Raw genomic sequence first — 17,648 nt, forward strand, 5'->3', positions numbered from 1 at the left:
TGTTGCCTCACAGCAAGAACACCGCTAGTCCAACCCATCGGGCTGGTTGGTGTTTCTGTGTGGAGTTTGCATGTTCTCCCCGTGTTCGCGTGGGTTTTCCCCGGGTTCCCCGGTTTCCTCCCACCGTCCAAAAACAAACCATAGCCAATCGACTAAAACAAATTATCACCCAATACAACCTGAGTTTACACTTCTCACGGTGACAAGCAGGGGAGTTCTCGAGACCTACCTGACCTCGAATTCCCCTCTCACCCTTCTAACGGGAGGGAGCCCCGGGCTCGAGGATATTACGAGCTCAGGGCTCTCTCCCGGGACAGCATGCCAAATACGCTTTATTGATTATCAGCTAAGTGTGAACTCTTGAAACGAGCAGTTGTTAACGTCAAAAAATGAATGGAAGTGAATGTGACCGGAAGTCGCGAGACAAAAAGATTCAAATGGCAGCGCCCACTCGACAGCTGAGAATAAGGTGAATAAACTCCAGCATGATAGAGTGATTATATGCAGAGTCATACTTTATCTATTAATAAAGTATAACTATAGAAACTGTGTTCATCTTGACTGAAAGCTTCGGCGTGTTTGCTGACGTCACGCATCGCTCACCTGTCAGTTAGTCAGTCAGTCAGTCAGCACGTAACCCCAAAGGATTAAACAATAGCGCACAGTACTATACGGTTACAAAAAAGTTTGCGCTGTTATAATCCACTTACCTTTTAATACGCTTTGATGCGATTATAATCCGCTATTAAAAACAACAACAACAATAACTGAATGTTTTGAATGGGTATGTAGCCGTGGATGGATGCATTTTGGTCCCCGCCATGGAAGAATGAATGTAGCGGAAACCAAGCTCTTTAAAAGTTCTCTGTAGTTGTCTTGAAAACACAAACTGCTGCTCTGGGATGAGCCGCGTGCAAAAGATGCCCCTCTTAACGCAAAGGCGCATTCAATGGGCCCCTTATGCAGTCAAACTAAAAATATATAAAAATAATAATTTTAATCGTTTAACTGATTGCATTTATCGGTCACAAACGCACCCTTTCGGTTAACGCTTAATCGATTATTTTGAGCATCCCTAATCCAAACACATGTCCTATTCTTATGCCCCATATGGGGATGCAGACGTCTCCAAAACCCCACAGGTGCACCTTAATATAAATATGCATATAACAAATCATTCATTCATTTTCTTGTCAGCTCAGTCCCTTTATTAATCCGGGGTCGCCACAGTGGAATGAACCACCAACTTATCCAGCACATTTTTACGCAGCGGATGCCCTTCCATCTCCGGGAAACATCCACACACACACACCCTAACTGCATCAAAACGGCGCTGTCTTCAAGAGATGATTAAAAACTCAACTATTTAGTCTCCACTTCCCTTCCTAATCTGCAGTTGCCTCTCTGACTCCACCGCTAACTGTACTACAAAAAAAAAAAATAAATAAATAAATAAAAAGAAAAAAATTTAATAAATAACTAATGTTTTGCTTCTTACACTTTACACACCTGAAACTTGCCTACAGCACTTATTCATTGTTGCTCTAATAGTTGTGTAAATTGTAAGTCGCTTAAGATAAAAGCGTCTGCTAAATGACTAAATGTAAATGTAAAATGCAAATGACCACGGGGAAATATCAAAACAGTTTTTACCTTCCTGGTATTATTATTAAGACATGCTCTGTGCAAAATTGCCGCTACAGATTGTTTACGTTTGCTGTGAGCAATAATTTCAAAACGCGGGATACTGAAAGTGTCACAGGTGGATGACGTTAAACTCCAGGGGCATTTTCTTTCGTGTTTTGTGCGTCTTCGTTGTCTTCCAGTCTGATGTTATGACAGCTGAGATTTTACAGTGTGGCATGGGAGCCATGTTCGTGCAGTCTGACATGCTACAATCATTCAGGATTATAAAAAAATCTCACAGTGCAGGGCTCAATGATAAGGACTGCCCGATAGCCCAGGGCCAGCATGTGAGACTCTCGGGTGACACTCTCGGGACAGTGGACAGGATCATTACTGGCCCAATCTGTCACTAAAGTTTAATTTGCCTGCAACTATTTGTCAGATGCGTGCAAATACAGTCTTAGAATCGAGAAACAGTTTGTGTTTTTAAGCCTTCAAATGATACCTTCTCTGTGATGGTGTCGTAAGCACTATATTGCTTTTCATTTCTCTTATCTGATTGGATGTTGTGAGCAGGTTATTTTTTTTCCCATAACAACTAGTACAGTGAAGAGACAGCAACATCAAAGGATAATGCTAAAATAAAACGTTTGTTTTTAACTTTTTGGAAGCAGACATTGCGAGGGTACACCACGACAAAAAAAAAAAAAAATGAAGTGATGTTTTGTACAGTTTGCCATCAGTTTGGCAGGTCAGCCACTTATGTTTTGCAATAAAATACCTGGGGTCTGTTCTTCGTACGTGGATTACTCAGTTAGCTGGATTTGGATATTGACGATTTGACACAATCCAGGATCGTTTCGTTCTTCAAAGCTGATCCGAGAGTTGTTGTCATGGCAACAGTTCTGCTAGGTCAAACCTGATCGGGAGCAGGTTCAATTCATATAAACAGGATTAGATCGGCTCAGTTCAAGCAAAGATAATAGAGAAAGTATGTTCTGAATTCTGATATTTTCTGACAGTAGTAGTTATATACACTTGGGAAAATGGTACATATTTTTTAACTATATATATAAAGTTATAGTCATTAATAAAATAAATTAAGTTATACATATTAATAAAACTTATGCAATCTGCACCCTCGAAATTAAAGTACAAAGACTGCCACCTGGTGGTGCAAAGAGAAAACTTATTGATATGAACTTTTTAGATCGCTTTAGTACAAATTGTGTATAATAGAAATGCACAATATGTGACTTTTTTAAAGCAATAATACATTTCAGCAGTCATAAACATGTTTTGATAGTTAATATGCCAGTGATTTGATGCTTCACAAAAGTTGCAGACGCCTTTACCAATATCAATATGCTTTTGTAAACAACCAGTTATTCTTTACACCAATTAAAAAACGGCTACTATAATAAAGAAAAACTTCTCTAAATGTAGAACTAAATACATTGATTTGCATTGAAATACATGATGAATACTCTTGACACATGAAAGTGTGAAGCCTGCAGCTCACAACAAATGTGGAAGGTTATTGCGTGTCATATTTAACGGTTTACTGCTAATTTGATGTAATTTTGCTCACATGGATAATTGAATATTAATCAGATGATGTCATTACGCTGCTGTGCCGTCAGCCAATCGCACAACACACACAGCGATCTCAGATCAGTTCATCCAGACATTCTAATCTGATTCGCGAACTTGTTTGAAGAACCAAATTAGCGAGAGATCAGTTATCAAGATTAAAAGATCCGGGATCTGCCAAATCATCTTAGATCATTTAAGCGAGGTACGAAGAAGGGACCCCTGCACATTTTTTCTTTACCGCTACTTTTGTTTGCATAACACATTGAATTTTGCTGGGGCCAGTGAAAATATTGGCAGAGCAAGTACAAATCTGAACCACTGGTCCAATCGGGCCAGTAGAAAAAAACCTTAGCGTTAAATCCTGCAGTGTGAGCCAGCCTTAAGACCCATTTGTGAATCTTTTGTAGCTGTTATCTAGCATTTATCTAAGTTTTTTCACTTGTCTCTCACTCTCCCTGCTCACTTTTCAAGAATTTCCATGGATCGTATTGCAGGAAAGGGAAAAATCCATACCATCCCATCACACCATCTCTCTCTGTCTGAGCTCTAACCCAATAAGTAGCTTTTAAGTATGGACTGATCTTTTTTTTCTCCTCTACAAGGTGATTGATTTTAGCGGAGGAAGCATCTTGTTGTTGTGGTCCATCAATGCAGGTCCATATCACAACATCTCAGCTTTTCATCAGAGCTCTTAGCTTACAGGCCTGTGGCTAAACACGCGGGTCAGTGTCTGCAAACAGCCGCTGGATGCGGGACGTTGTTTTTTTTTTAAGCTTTTGGAGTGGCAGGTGGAAAGTGCAGAGCAATGCATGTGCAGGCTTTTAGCGTTGCAGAAAATGAGCGGCGCATCCATATACATGTGAAGGAATCGCTTCAGGGAATCGATCCGCTCATTAGCGTTATGCCTGTCAGGATGTCTGAGATCATATAGGAAATGAAGCATCACCGGTTGTGACAACATCTCATTTATGTTAATTTATAATGAAAGTTGCAGTTTTGTTCCTTACATGCATTTCTCTTCATGGTTTTGACTGTGTATTTTGTTTTTTTATTTGTTTTATTTGAGGGTTTTTTTTTCACCAAAATACAAGTTTATTTTATTTTTGTATTTTTTTATTGTTATTTTTTTGTTCTTTACCAACATTAATTTAATTTAATTTAATTTAATTTAATTTTCATTTCATTTCATTTCATTTCATTTCATTTCATTTCATTTCATTTTATTTTATTTTATTTTATTTTATTTTATTTTATTTTATTTTATTTTATTTTATTTTATTTATAATTATTTGCCCTCCTGTGAATTTTTTTTTCCCAATATTTCCCAATTGAAGATTAACTGAGCAAGGAATTTTTCACAGTATTTCCTAAATTTTTTCTTCTGGCGAAAGTCTTATTTATTTTATTTCTGTTTTTAATTACAATTATATATATATATATATATATTTTTTTTTTAAGGTCAATATATTTATCCCTTTTAAGCTATATTAAAAAAAGAAAAAGAAATCAGGCAAATAATTTGTGCTTCAACTATATTTAATATATCTGTTACCCGAAATTACCATGTTTCGTAGACTAAGACCCATTTGTGATTGTTTTGTAGCCGTTACCTTGCATTTAGCTACATTTATTTACTTGTTTTATTTGTTTTTTCTTTCATAAAAATACAAATTTTATTTATTTTTTTATTTTTATTATAAATTTTTTTTCTTCACCAAAATACTTTATTTTATTTTATTTATTGTGTTTTTATTATTTATTTTAATTTTACTGGTTGAGACAACATTTCATTTATATGAAATAAAAATGAAAGCTGAAGTCTTATTTGCATGCATTTCTCTTTCTGATTTGGCAGTGTTTTGTTTTTTTATTTGCTATTTTTTTCACCAATTAATTAATTTATTTATTTAGTTAGTTAGTTAGCTAGTTCATGTTTATTTAAATTCATTTAATTTAATTTTATTTTATTTTTAATTATCCACTTATTAGCATTATGCCTGTCAGGATGTCTGAAATCATATTGGAAATTATGCATAACTGGTTGTGACAACATCTCATTTATGTTGATTAATAATAAAAGCTGCACTTTTGTTTTTTGCATGCATTTCTTTTCCTGTTTTGGCAGTGTTTTATTTTTATTTGTTTCTTTTTGTTTTTACTAAATACCTTTTATTATTTATTTTATTTTATTTTACTGGTTTTGACAACATCTCATTTACATTCATTAATAATAAAAGCTGAAGTCATAAAATGCCTCTTTAAATCTTTATTTCTTGTCGGCTTAATACCTTTATTAATCTGGGGTCGCCACAGCGGAATGAACCGCCAACTTATCCAGCAAGTTTTTACGCAACAGATGCCCTTCCAGCCGCAATCCATCCCAGGGAAATGTTCTTCAATGTTTTGTTTTGATATTAGGAGGGAAATAAAGCATAATCCGTTGCAACATCTCATTTATTTATTCATTTTCTTTTCAACTTAGTCCCTTTATTGGTTTGGGGTCGCCACAGCGAAATGAACCGCCAACTTATCCAGAATATGTTATACGCAGCGGATGCCCTTCCATCGGCAACCCATCACTGGGAAACACCCCTAAACACTCAGTCACACACATCCACTATGGACAATTTAGCCTACCCTATTCACCTGTACTGCATGTGTTTGGACTGTGGGGGAAACCGGAGCACCCGGAGGAAACCCACACCAACACGGGGAGAACATGCAAACTCAACAAAGAAATGCCAACTGTCCCAGCTGAGGCTCGAACCAGCAACCTTCTTTCTGTGGGGTGATCGTGCTACCCACTATGCCATCGTGACTTCCCTCCAATGCAAATTTTTATAATTTGATTAATTTATTAATATATATTTTTTACATTAAATGTTTTTTTTTTTCTTTTTTTAATTACAATGTACTTAAGTTTGGTCTAAAACTACATATGTTTGTTTGAACAATTAAAACACAAAATTAACTCCAGCTTCAACTCTAGATTCTAGATGTGCAATAAATGACAGAGCAAAATGAGTGAGTGTGCAATGAAAAATTTGGTAACCGCATAATAGGACAATAGTTTATTTTTTGCAATGCAAAACATTTTATTATCCTTGACATACATTTTTTAGAATATCTTTTAATTACTATGTTCTTAATTGTTCTCTAAAACAAAATACTTTTGATTGAATAATAAATACATCTAACTCCATACTGTATTTGACCACCTCTGAATTTTCCTCATCAGTTCTTCATAATCTTGCACAATAGTCAGAGAAATATCATCTGAAAATGACTCTTTCTCTGTTCCAGGTCATACCTGGACATGCTGAAGGTGATCATGTTCAGTTACCTGTTCTGGTTCGTCCTGACCATCATCTTCATCACGGGCACCACACGGATCAGCATCTTCTGCATGGGTTACCTGGTGGCCTGCTTTTACTTCCTGCTGTTTGGTGGGCAACTTTTACTCAAGCCAATCAAAGAGATCCTCCGTTACTGGGACTTTCTCATCGCCTACAACGTTTTCGTCATCACCATGAAGAATGTCTTTGCAGTGAGTTTGAGCTGATGCTTTAGTCAAATGCGTACAATTTTGGTTTTCAAACAGTAAATACGAGGGATGCCTGTCAGGGATTTTATTTAATTTACTTTTTATTTATGTTTTATTTATACTATTATTATAATTTCCTATTTATGTATACTATTATACTATTATGTATACGACTGTTAAGGAAGTGCAGTGTTTTATTTATTTATTTATTTTTACAACAATTCAAATCTGTTTTATTATTTATTTTTGCTTCTTACCAAAATATATTTAATTTAATTTAATTTAATTTAATTTAATTTTAGTTTTATTTTATTTTATTTTATTTTATTTTATTTTAATTTATTCAAATTTATTTGATTTTTATTTGATTTTATTTTAATTTATTTTAATTTAATTTAATTTAATTTAATTTAATTTAATTTAATTTAATTTAATTTAATTTAATTTATTGGTTTGTTTTGTTTTATTTCTATATAAAAAGTCATAATATTATTCTAAATAAACATTGTTCGTTATAATTAGACATTACTCTTTATTTACTGTAATTACTCTTTTAAAATATGATGTACACAGGTCATCAAATAAATTGGTTACAGTCACAAAATTGGAATCGACCATCATGATCTGCAGTGTAAATGCTGATCCAGGACCAGGCCGGATCTCAGCCAGATTTGTCTGATAGTGTCAGTGCTAAACTTGGGCAACATAAAACCATACATTATAATTACAAGGATTGGGCCGGATCTAAATGTATGTGTCGGTGTAACTGAGGCATGCTGGACAATGGAGTTGAGGATCCACATGCAGTTTATCAAACAGAAAATGGTCAGGCAGGCAACGGTCAAACAGGTACAAACAGCATCTTAGGGGTAATGCAGAAGCGTAGTCAAAGTTACAGTCGAATGGTCAGGGCAGGTGGCAAAGAATCAGTACCAACGGTAAAACAAGGCCAGGATCAAAACACGAAAAAATCGTTTTCCGTCGACGTTTAATGCCTCTTGACTAAATAAAGGGCTTTAATGTGATCCTGCACACCAATGCGCAAAACGCCAGGCGTAAAATCGTCATTTTTAAAGAAACAACTCATGCTTGTTTTTTTTTATTTTGATGTGCTGCATCAAAACCTTCTTCACCAATCAGATCTGCAATTTTTTGCACATGCATGGAGCTGCTGAAGTTACGGTAAACAGCATTTGGAGGCGCTCAAGCACAAAACTGTCAATGCGAGCGCACATTGAAGAAGATGCCCAGAGGCGATATGAACGTGAAGCTGCTTATTGCACTGCTGAACAATAATCATTTATTCATTGCTATAGCAAGATGCTGCTACTTGAACCATTCATGACAACAAGCTTATCAACTTTGTCTTCTTCTTCTGTGTTACAAGCGGGTGTCATGAGCTTAAAGTTGTGTAGCGCCACCTAACGTCAAGGAGTGATTTTGCATACTCTTCTGCTAGACGCCAGTGAAAATCGCTTGGGTTTGAATCCGGAAAAAACGCCTTGAAAAATGCTGACCATAAACGCAAACGAAAAGCGTCCCAGTGTGTACGAGCCTTAATAAGACTACGCATTGTGTGTGAAAAAGAGAGGTGTCTTTATAGTCCGGTTGATCATTGATTATGTGTATCAGCTGTGTGTGAGTGTCTGGATTATTGTCAGCTGTAGCAGATGTTGATTGGCGCAAAGATTATGGTAGTTGTAGTTCATGTGGTGGCAGATGTGTAGTTCTCCAGCGATCTGCATAGGCTAGATCGCTGGTGATCCTGACAGAAGGTTACCAATGTGTGTGACGGTTTTGGGCCGGGCTTATAGCGGGCCGTAACATATACCAGGTGATGGCCCAGATTTGGTTTACTATATTTATTAAATTTGCTACATTTCTGGAAATAATAAACACATTAAGAGCCTAATTTTATTCAATGAAATAGAAAAGATAAATGATGTAAACCTCCAAAAATAAATTAGTTATGACTTACTGTTCGAATGCATGAACATAAATGAGTGAATCACGAGGTGAGTTAACGAATGAGTTAACGAAAATGTGCACGATTCTTTTCAAATGTTTGTGTAATTTCTTTATTTGTTGACAGATTTTGGCGTGCGGTTACATCAACTCGCTGGTGAAGAATAGCTGCTGGTTAATTCAGCTGCTCAGTCTGGCCTGCACCATTAAAGACTACCAACCAAAAACAGGTAAAGGACACTTAATGTTTGTTTTGTTGGATGCACTTTGCCAACATTTTGGTTTGTCGTCAATTTCAACAATGTGCCTTTCAAATGCAATTAGATCCACTTGTTTTTGTAGGTCACTGGTTTGAGTCCCGGCTGGGCTAGTTGGCATTTCTGTGTGGAGTTTGCATGTTCTCCTCATGTTAGCGTGGGTTTCCTCCGGGCGCTCCCGTTTCACCGTCCAAACACGTTCGCTATAGCTGAACTGAATAAACTAAATTGGCCGAAGTGTATGAGGGAGTGTGTGTGAATGTGAGAATGTATGGATGTTTCCCAGTACAGGGTTGCCGCTGGAAGGGCATCCGCTGCGTAAAACTCATCTTGGATTAGTTGGCGATTCATTCTATTGTGGTGACCTCTGATAAATAAGGGACTAAGCTGAAAGAAAATGAATGAATAAATGTTTGGTAAACGAAGCAAGTGTCTCCTTATACATCTACTAAAAGTATTATTTTACAAACTGTAGCGTACATAATTCATATAAACGTGCATATTAGTCAATAGTATTAATAAAATTAATAAAGAAACAGAACAATTGTATATTTAGTTTATATAGGTTTATTTACTTGTGTAAGTGCACTTTAAATGCACCTCATTGGCACGGTTGCAGTTGGTTCAAAATGCAGCAGCTAGACTTTTAACAGGCACCAAAAAATATTCTCATATTTCACCAGTTTTAACATCCCTTCATTGGCTTCCTGTTAAACTGTTAGAATTCAGTTCAAGATTTTACTTATTGTTTTTAAAGCACTGAATGGGCAAGCACCTTCTTATATATCAGAGCTTATTAACTTTCAGTCAACTCCTCTGTCTCTTAGGTCCTCAAATAAAATTTTACTGCAAATTCCTCGGTCACGACTTAAATTGAAAGGAGATAGAGCCTTTGCAGTCGCTGCTCCTCGTTTGTGGAACCAGCTGCCACCGGATATTACGAGTGCTTCTTCTCTCTCTATTTTGAAGTCTAGATTTAAGACACATTTTTATTCTATTGCATTCCCAGGCTTTTAATCTTTATTGTGGTTGTTGCTGTAATACTTTTATTCCTATTATTACTTTTATTGTTATTTTTACTCTTTTAGAGTGTGTGCTATGGTTTTGTTCAGCACTTTGGTCAGTGCCAAACTGAAGTAAATGTGCTTTATAAATAAACTTTACTTACTTACTTACTTTAAAAAATATCCGGAAATTAGCTGTTTTGTGATTCATGTTTTATTTTTTATTTCCCCCTACTTATTTCAGCTTTTGAATTGCATTATGGGACCTTGATCTTTCTTCCAACAACTTCTAACCTTGATAAGTTTGAAAAGTGACATTTAGGCCCAATCCCGATTCTATCTTAGTACCCCTTCCCCTTAACCCTTACAACCGAGGGTTAAGGGGAAGGGCTTCAAAATTTACCCCTAAGAATTGGTTCCTACAGTACCTGCACACATCATCATATGTCCTCGCGATTTCTTGCTTCACATGGGATCAGACCATCGCGACTGCTGTAGTTATTCCGGTTGTGTTATTTTTTGTTATTTATCTTTAGGAAATCACTGAAGGCATATATTATGTTATCATAATGATCTAATGTGGCAATAAGATCGTAATACTGTGCATTTAACACAGTGGCAATACACATCAATGTAAACACACAAAAACCGCATAACATTATAGCAGACACTGTAAAAAAAAGCTCATTGACAGCCACTAGACTTTTCTGACAGGGTATTCCAGTGTCATCGAGTGTCAGAATGTTGTGGGACTGCTGTACAGGAGTTATGATTACCCACCCAGCAAAAACTAGTCGAATAGACGTTGAAAAGACGACATTGTCAGACGTCCAAACAACGTAGAATACAGGTGGGAAAGTGAAAGGTGAAAAGACGTCTTTTTCATGTCGTCGAAAAGACATCGTTGAAGGACGTCATTTTTAGGTCTAAATTTGGTTGTAAATGAAAAGGTAAAAGACTACTTCCAGTTTGTGAGAGACTTTTATAAAGCAATCTTCTAACCGTTTTAGAGGAATTTTAACTGATTCATAAATTCAATATTATGTTTTAAAACGTATTACATTATTTGCTCTCAAAATAGGACAACAGACAAAAGTAACAACAAAATATTAATTGGTCAAATAAACATGAACAACAACAACAAAAAGCATAGCTTTTTCAGCTGTGCGTCTGCCACCATCAGACCGACCAGGTGCATGTTTTAGGTGGTCTCCCACGGCTCTGTAAATTGTGTTCTGTGGCTGTTTTGTCCCACATTTTGGGCTCTATCATACACCCGGCGCAGTGTGACGCAAGGCGCGGCGCAGTAGTCTTTTGGTAGTTTCAGCTTGGCGCAAGAGTCGTCTTGAGGCGTTGCGCTACGTTGTTTAAATAGCAAATGCATTAGCGCTCATTTGTGCGCCCATAGGCGTTCTGGTCTAAAAAGGAAGGCGTTCTGAGGCGCATTGCTGGCGCGTTGCTATTTTGAGAAACTATAATAGATTTTTCATTAGACCAAAACTAACCCGGTCTAAACTCCGGCGCAGAGTTGCGCCTCGCTTACACACTGCTTAATACACACAAGAGAGCAAAAGGCAAATATCTTTACAGATGAAAAAATGTAAATATTAAGGATATATATAGGATATAATAAGAATAGATATAGAATATAAATATAAAGGATTAAAATATTACAAAACATATTATTTTCTAGCCTACATAAATATGAAAAATCACTGCTTTTATGTCTTCTTCATCTCGGGAGGCTTTTTCAGTTCATTCATAACAATTTGCTTTTGTATAATATTATTAATATTAGCAGTATTATTTATTATATCCATATTTATATTTGTTTTATTAAAAACAAGCTTAGATTTGCCCACCTGTCAGGTTTTAGACCATATGGGGCACAGCATGTGTTTTAGGATATAACTCTGGTTTTTGAGCACATTTTGTTATTATTGTTCATTTATTCGTTTGCTGGAAATTAGAACTGAATTTAGAAATAGTTTTGAAATGAATATTTGCGCTTAACAAACAAAATTAATTATTTATAGGCCAATTGATGTCTGTGCGTAAAGGTTTCCCTATCCAAGAGCGAAAGTGAAAGTAGATCCATTATCTCTCATTCTCACGCAGTAGATGCTCTGTTTAACAGTTTTCTGTTAAAAAAAAATGTTAACTGTTAACTGTTTGCTTGTGAAATGCAAATTTTTTCCACGTAGACTTACTTTGCGTCCTGTAAATAGCGAATGCGCTCTTGGCGCACACAGCTAGCTCTTAAAGGGAATGGGAGATGAGACTCTAATTGGTTTATTCTCATAACACACCTATAACTCATTAAGAAAATAAACTCAACCCTTTTAGAACATGCGCCGCGGCGCAAGGCAGATTTTCCGTCCTTAAATTAGCAAAAACGCGTTCTGACACGCCCTGAAAGCGTTTGCGCCCTGCGTTTTGCGCTCTGCGCATGGACCGTCAAAACAGAGCCCTTTGACTGCAGCTGCAATGACAAAAAAAACAAAAAACTCTCAGCTGTTTCTGTTATAGCGCGCATCCATATGATCACAGGCTTTGTTATTTTTACTAACTCTTGTGTTTAAATTAATATAATTAAAACAATAATTGCTGTTTTGACTGCATGAAACGCACGTTTATAACATTTTATTTTTATTTTTAAGAAGTGGACAGAGATGGCAAAATGATACTGATGTTTAAAACGACTCTGGTAAAAAATTTAAGTACTGACTACACTTTGTATTCAAAATAAATATGGCCTCAACCACGTAATAAAACGTATCCATTACTACCTGTTTTAGTTTTACGATAACTAGACCTCACATTGATACATTTATACAAAGTAACATACATTTCTAATTTTGATGTTAACAGTTGCCAGTTGTCAGCAGGATAGCCAAGCATACAACTCAAAAAGTCACTTTATCATATAAACTATATCAACCATATGTGCTTCTTTCAAGAACGGCTGTCATTTGTGAAAATAATAGTACGTTTTAAGTGTACATTATACTTTTATAAAAAATATATATATATATATTTTGCATGATCTTTTTTTCACGTGAAAATTTCCTGATCTTTGCATTATAATTTGATCTATACCCGCGATTCGATCAAATAAACACATCTTTTTAACCGGTGTAAACAGACAGCATCAGTCATGATTACATCGCTGACTCTCTGTTAATGTAATCATGTAATTAGCCTTTTGCCTTTATAAACCAGCCTGCATCACCATAAGTTAAAAACATGAATTGAAAAGAAACAATTGTTTTGCAAGGGAACTTTGCGAGGTAACCCAAAAGCTAAAAAAAAAAAAAAAAAACTGTCGGAGGAAAATAAAATAATAATAATAAAAATAAATAAAAATATGATAGCGAATATATCGCGTCAACAAACACATTAAAACATATGGAGAAAATGCTGGGTCAGAGGAAAATATATAGATATTTTTTGTTTTTGCATTACCTCGCAAAATTCTATGGTTTCCTTGCAAAAGTGGTGTTCCACAAACACTCCCTGTTCATTTTATATTTTAAAAATAAATGTAATTTTAGGTAAATTCCAAGCATGAACCCAGAGTAGGCTATGCAATTATATTATATTAATTATATTATATTATATTGTATTATATTAATTATTTAATATTATATTAATTATAATGTATTATATTATAATATTTATATTGTATTGTATTATATTATATTATATTATATTATATTAATTATTATGTATTATATTATAATATTTATATTGTATTGTGTTATATTATATTATATTATTTATATTGCACTGTATTGTATTATATTATGTTATATTGTATTATATTATATTATATTATATTATATTATATTATATTATATTATATTATATTATATTATATTATATTATTTAATATTATATTAATTATTATGTATTATATTATAATATTTATATTGCATTGTGTTATATTATATTATATTATTTATATTGCACTGTATTGTATTATATTATAATAGTGTGAATGAGTGTGTAAGAATGAAAAACGAATTATTATTCATTTATTCATTCATGCATACATGCATGCATTCATTCATTCATTCATTCATTCATTCATTCATTCATTTATTCTCCTTTCCGCTTTGTCCCTTGAACCTCCAACATATCCAGCATTTACCAAGCGGATGCCCTTCCAGCTCATACAGAGGAAACCTCAAACATCAGAAGTCAAAAACGTGTGTATCATGCAGTCAAAATTGCATTTATTATTTAAATGTCACGTCAACAAAGAAAAACTCTGTTTTAGTTGATATAGTGCGCATCCTTACGGTCACAGTCTGTTTTCTGATGTGTTATTTTTTAAGTAAGTCTTATTTTTAAATTAACAATCAATCAAATAATAAATGCTATTTTGACTGCATGATACACACGTTTTTGTATAAGGACACATTACAGTTGTTTTAACCATACTTTTTAATGTATTATTATTTATTTTTAAGAATTTGACAGAGATGGCAAAAGTACACACATCCTACTCAAGAAGAAGTGATACTGATGCTTAAAACAACTCTGGTAAAAGTTGAAGTAGCCTACTGACTGCACTTTTGCAGTCAAAGTACATAGTATGGCCTCAAACACATAATAAAAAGTTTCTATTACTACCTCTTTTTCATGCTAGTAGACTCACAACATTCAGTACATGGATACATTTATACAAAGAAACATGCATTTCTAATTTTGATGTTACATAGTTGCCAATTGTCAGCTGGATAGCCAAGCATCACTCAACAACATGCTCAAAAAGTCACTCTGTACCATCAGCTTGACACACAAGCTCAGCATTCAACATATAGTTTTGCTTATTTTCGATCCAGAACAACTGCCATTCGGGTTAATAAGCTCTAAAAATAATAGTACATTTTCAGTGTAAATTAAAATACAGTTTAAATGTACACATTAATTCTATAAAAAAACATTTTGCATGATCTTTTTTTTATGTGGTAATTTCCTAATCCTATGCATTATAATTTTATCTATAAATGACCTGCAATCCGGTCATTGAAACATTTACTGGTGTAAACATAACTGGTGTAAACAGTCAAATCAGCCGACTCTCTGTTGTAAATCATGTAAATAGCCATTTTGCCTTCATAAAAAAAATGGGTGTGAGAAAAACACTGGATGGAAGGAAAATATATTTGTAAGTTTTTTGCGTTAACTCAGCAAAGTTCCCTCGAAAAGATGTTTTCCACAAACACTGCATGTTCACTTTTTGTTTTCACACGCACAGGATACAGAACTTAGCCTTACTGATCATGAATACAAGGCCCATATCTGGGCCACATAAAAAAAATGTATTACTTGGCTCAAGCTTGGTGGAGTTGTGGCACTACTTTGGTTCAGTTCTGGCTACAAGGATGTGGGCCAGTTCTGGGCCGGGGAACACTAACTGATCTGGGCCACATCTTAGCTGTTGATTTGGACCAGATCAGGGCCAAAGGAAATTTGTTGACTGGGAATAATTTTTTAAATAATTTAATCCTTTAATTCATTTGTAAAAATATATGTATTAATGAGCATCCTGTTTAGCCTATTGTTACAGCAAAAAGGATTATAGTACATTTATGATTTATTAATAACAAGATGAATAGATTAAATCATAAAATAAAATGGCATTATAAAGTGTATTACGATTTCGTTTTTTTTTCTACCCTATTTTATTTAATCAATTTTTTTTACCTTGATGGACTTTAAATCTTAATTTACATTATTTGTTACAATCTTTTGCTTTATTAACAAATCGACTTACATGAAAAGTAATTGCATCAGTGCATGAAGCAGAAGGGAAAATACAGAAGGCGTTAACAGCAGTAACGTCGTACTGTAATTTGTTTGGCATTATTTAAATGTAATGGCACTAAACTGCTATCTCTATAAATATATTTTGCATTCTACATTGGAAAGAAAGCAATAGATGTAAAACATTTTGTGATGAACTTATGTACTAATTCTTTACGCGCTCTTTCCGGCAATCTTCCTTCTGCATTCACACAGCGCAGCATTCCGGCAAATTACCAGCAATGTTACAACTTCTCTTTCCGGAAAATAGCCGGAACGAATTTACCGGTATTTTCAAAAAGGGCCTGTTTACACATACAACCTTTCTGGAAAATTGCTGGTAATTTTCCGGAAAGGTCTGTATGTGTGATAGGGGCTACTGTGGTGTGTCTTATGGTGTGACGCTGTTTTAAAGTGTGACGCAAACTTATGGTCTGACGATGTGACAGCATGACGGTGTGACGGCGTGATGGTGTGATGGTCTAACGCTGTTGGTGTGACGGCGTGACGGCGTTTTAAGACTTTAAATCTTAATTTACATTATTTGTTACAATCTTTTGCTTTAACAAATAACTTCTCTTTCCGGAAAATAGCCTGAACGAATTTACCGGTATTTTCAAAAAGGGCCTGTTTACGGTGTGATGGTGTGACGGCATGACGGTGTGACGGCGTAACGCTGTTGGTGTGACGGCATTTTAAAACTTTAAATCTTAATTTACATTATTTGTTACAATCTATTGCTTTAACAAATAACTTCTCTTTCCAGAAAATAGTCTGAACGAATTTACCGGTATTTTCAAAAAGGGCCTGTTTACGGTGTGATGGTGTGACGGCATGACGGTGTGACGGCGTAACGCTGTTGGTGTGACGGCGTTTTAAGAATTTAAATCTTAATTTACATTATTTGTTACAATCTTTTGCTTTAACAAATAACTTCTCTTTCCGGAAAATAGCCTGAACGAATTTACCGGTATTTTCAAAAAGGGCCTGTTTATGGTGTGACGGCGTGACGGTATGACGGCGTGATGGTGTGACGGCGTAATGCTGTTGGTGTGATCTGTAAATGTAGCTTGTGAGGACGCTACTGCGCTACTTGACTAATAAAATAGCTTCGCTACTGAAAAGCTATTTGATTTAGAAAGAAGCGACGCTACCGCCACGCTACTGTGAAATGTAGTTAAGCTAGTAGTGTCACTACTTGTAGCGACGTTACTGCCCAACAATAGTTTTACAGCCGCTATGTTACAATATATGCGTCATCCGTATAGCGATGTAATAATTAACCGGTTTCACTATTAAACACTTTAATTCATCACAATTAATTAATCATAAAGGCTTCTCAACAACGTATTTCTGCACGGAACAAAACTGCAGCAACTAAACAAAGTTGTGCCAACTGTGCACTAGATAAAAGATGAGCTTGTACACCGAGACTAATAACCATAACCACGCACACTGGATTAACTTTGGCTGAGGCTTTAACTGAGGCAAGTTCGTTATTTCCAATGGAGGGACGTGCAAGCGAGGCAACGCGCTCACACTTTCCAGCCGCATCTAGTTGAGGTGACTGGGAGCTTCTGTGACCACGGAAAATGCAAACGGCTGAAGTTTAGGGAAGACGCAATGAAAAGTACACATGTTTGCAAACCCACCTAAAGTTACAAACAATGGCGCCGATGAGAGCGTCATGTGGTGAATGTTAATCCGCCAGCCGAAATCAATCGAGTGTTGTCAGAGAGCGGGCCGAGAGACTCGGTGGATCAGCTGTTTTTAATGGCCTGAATCTCGCTACGTTGCATTCTCTGCGTGTTCAGTGCAAATGGCCGCTAAATGTAAAATCTC

General features: G+C 35.4%; 1 protein-coding gene and 1 long non-coding RNA gene across 4 annotated transcripts in view; one reads left to right on the top strand and one right to left on the bottom strand.

Annotated features, from left to right (window-relative positions):
- The window catches only part of LOC147846549 (uncharacterized), a 1,651,758-nt gene that overhangs the window by 1,210,520 nt on the left and 423,590 nt on the right, over nt 1-17,648 (bottom strand). The window lies entirely within an intron of this gene.
- piezo2b (piezo-type mechanosensitive ion channel component 2b) overlaps nt 1-17,648 on the top strand; it is a 257,364-nt gene that overhangs the window by 147,859 nt on the left and 91,857 nt on the right. For all 3 annotated transcript variants that reach the window (XR_015478970.1, XM_087241404.1, XM_087241405.1), the window contains 2 exons: nt 6,526-6,769; nt 8,859-8,961. Coding sequence is in view for 2 of the 3 variants with exons in the window: in XM_087241404.1 (XP_087097530.1) it covers nt 6,526-6,769; nt 8,859-8,961 (347 nt within the window). In the remaining variant the exon portion in view is untranslated. The remainder of the gene's footprint in view (nt 1-6,525; nt 6,770-8,858; nt 8,962-17,648) is intronic.

The sequence above is a fragment of the Danio rerio genome, chromosome 2 (genome assembly GCF_052040795.2).
Source record: "Danio rerio strain M-AB ecotype USA chromosome 2, GRCz13ab, whole genome shotgun sequence".
Taxonomy (NCBI): Eukaryota; Metazoa; Chordata; class Actinopteri; order Cypriniformes; family Danionidae; genus Danio; species Danio rerio.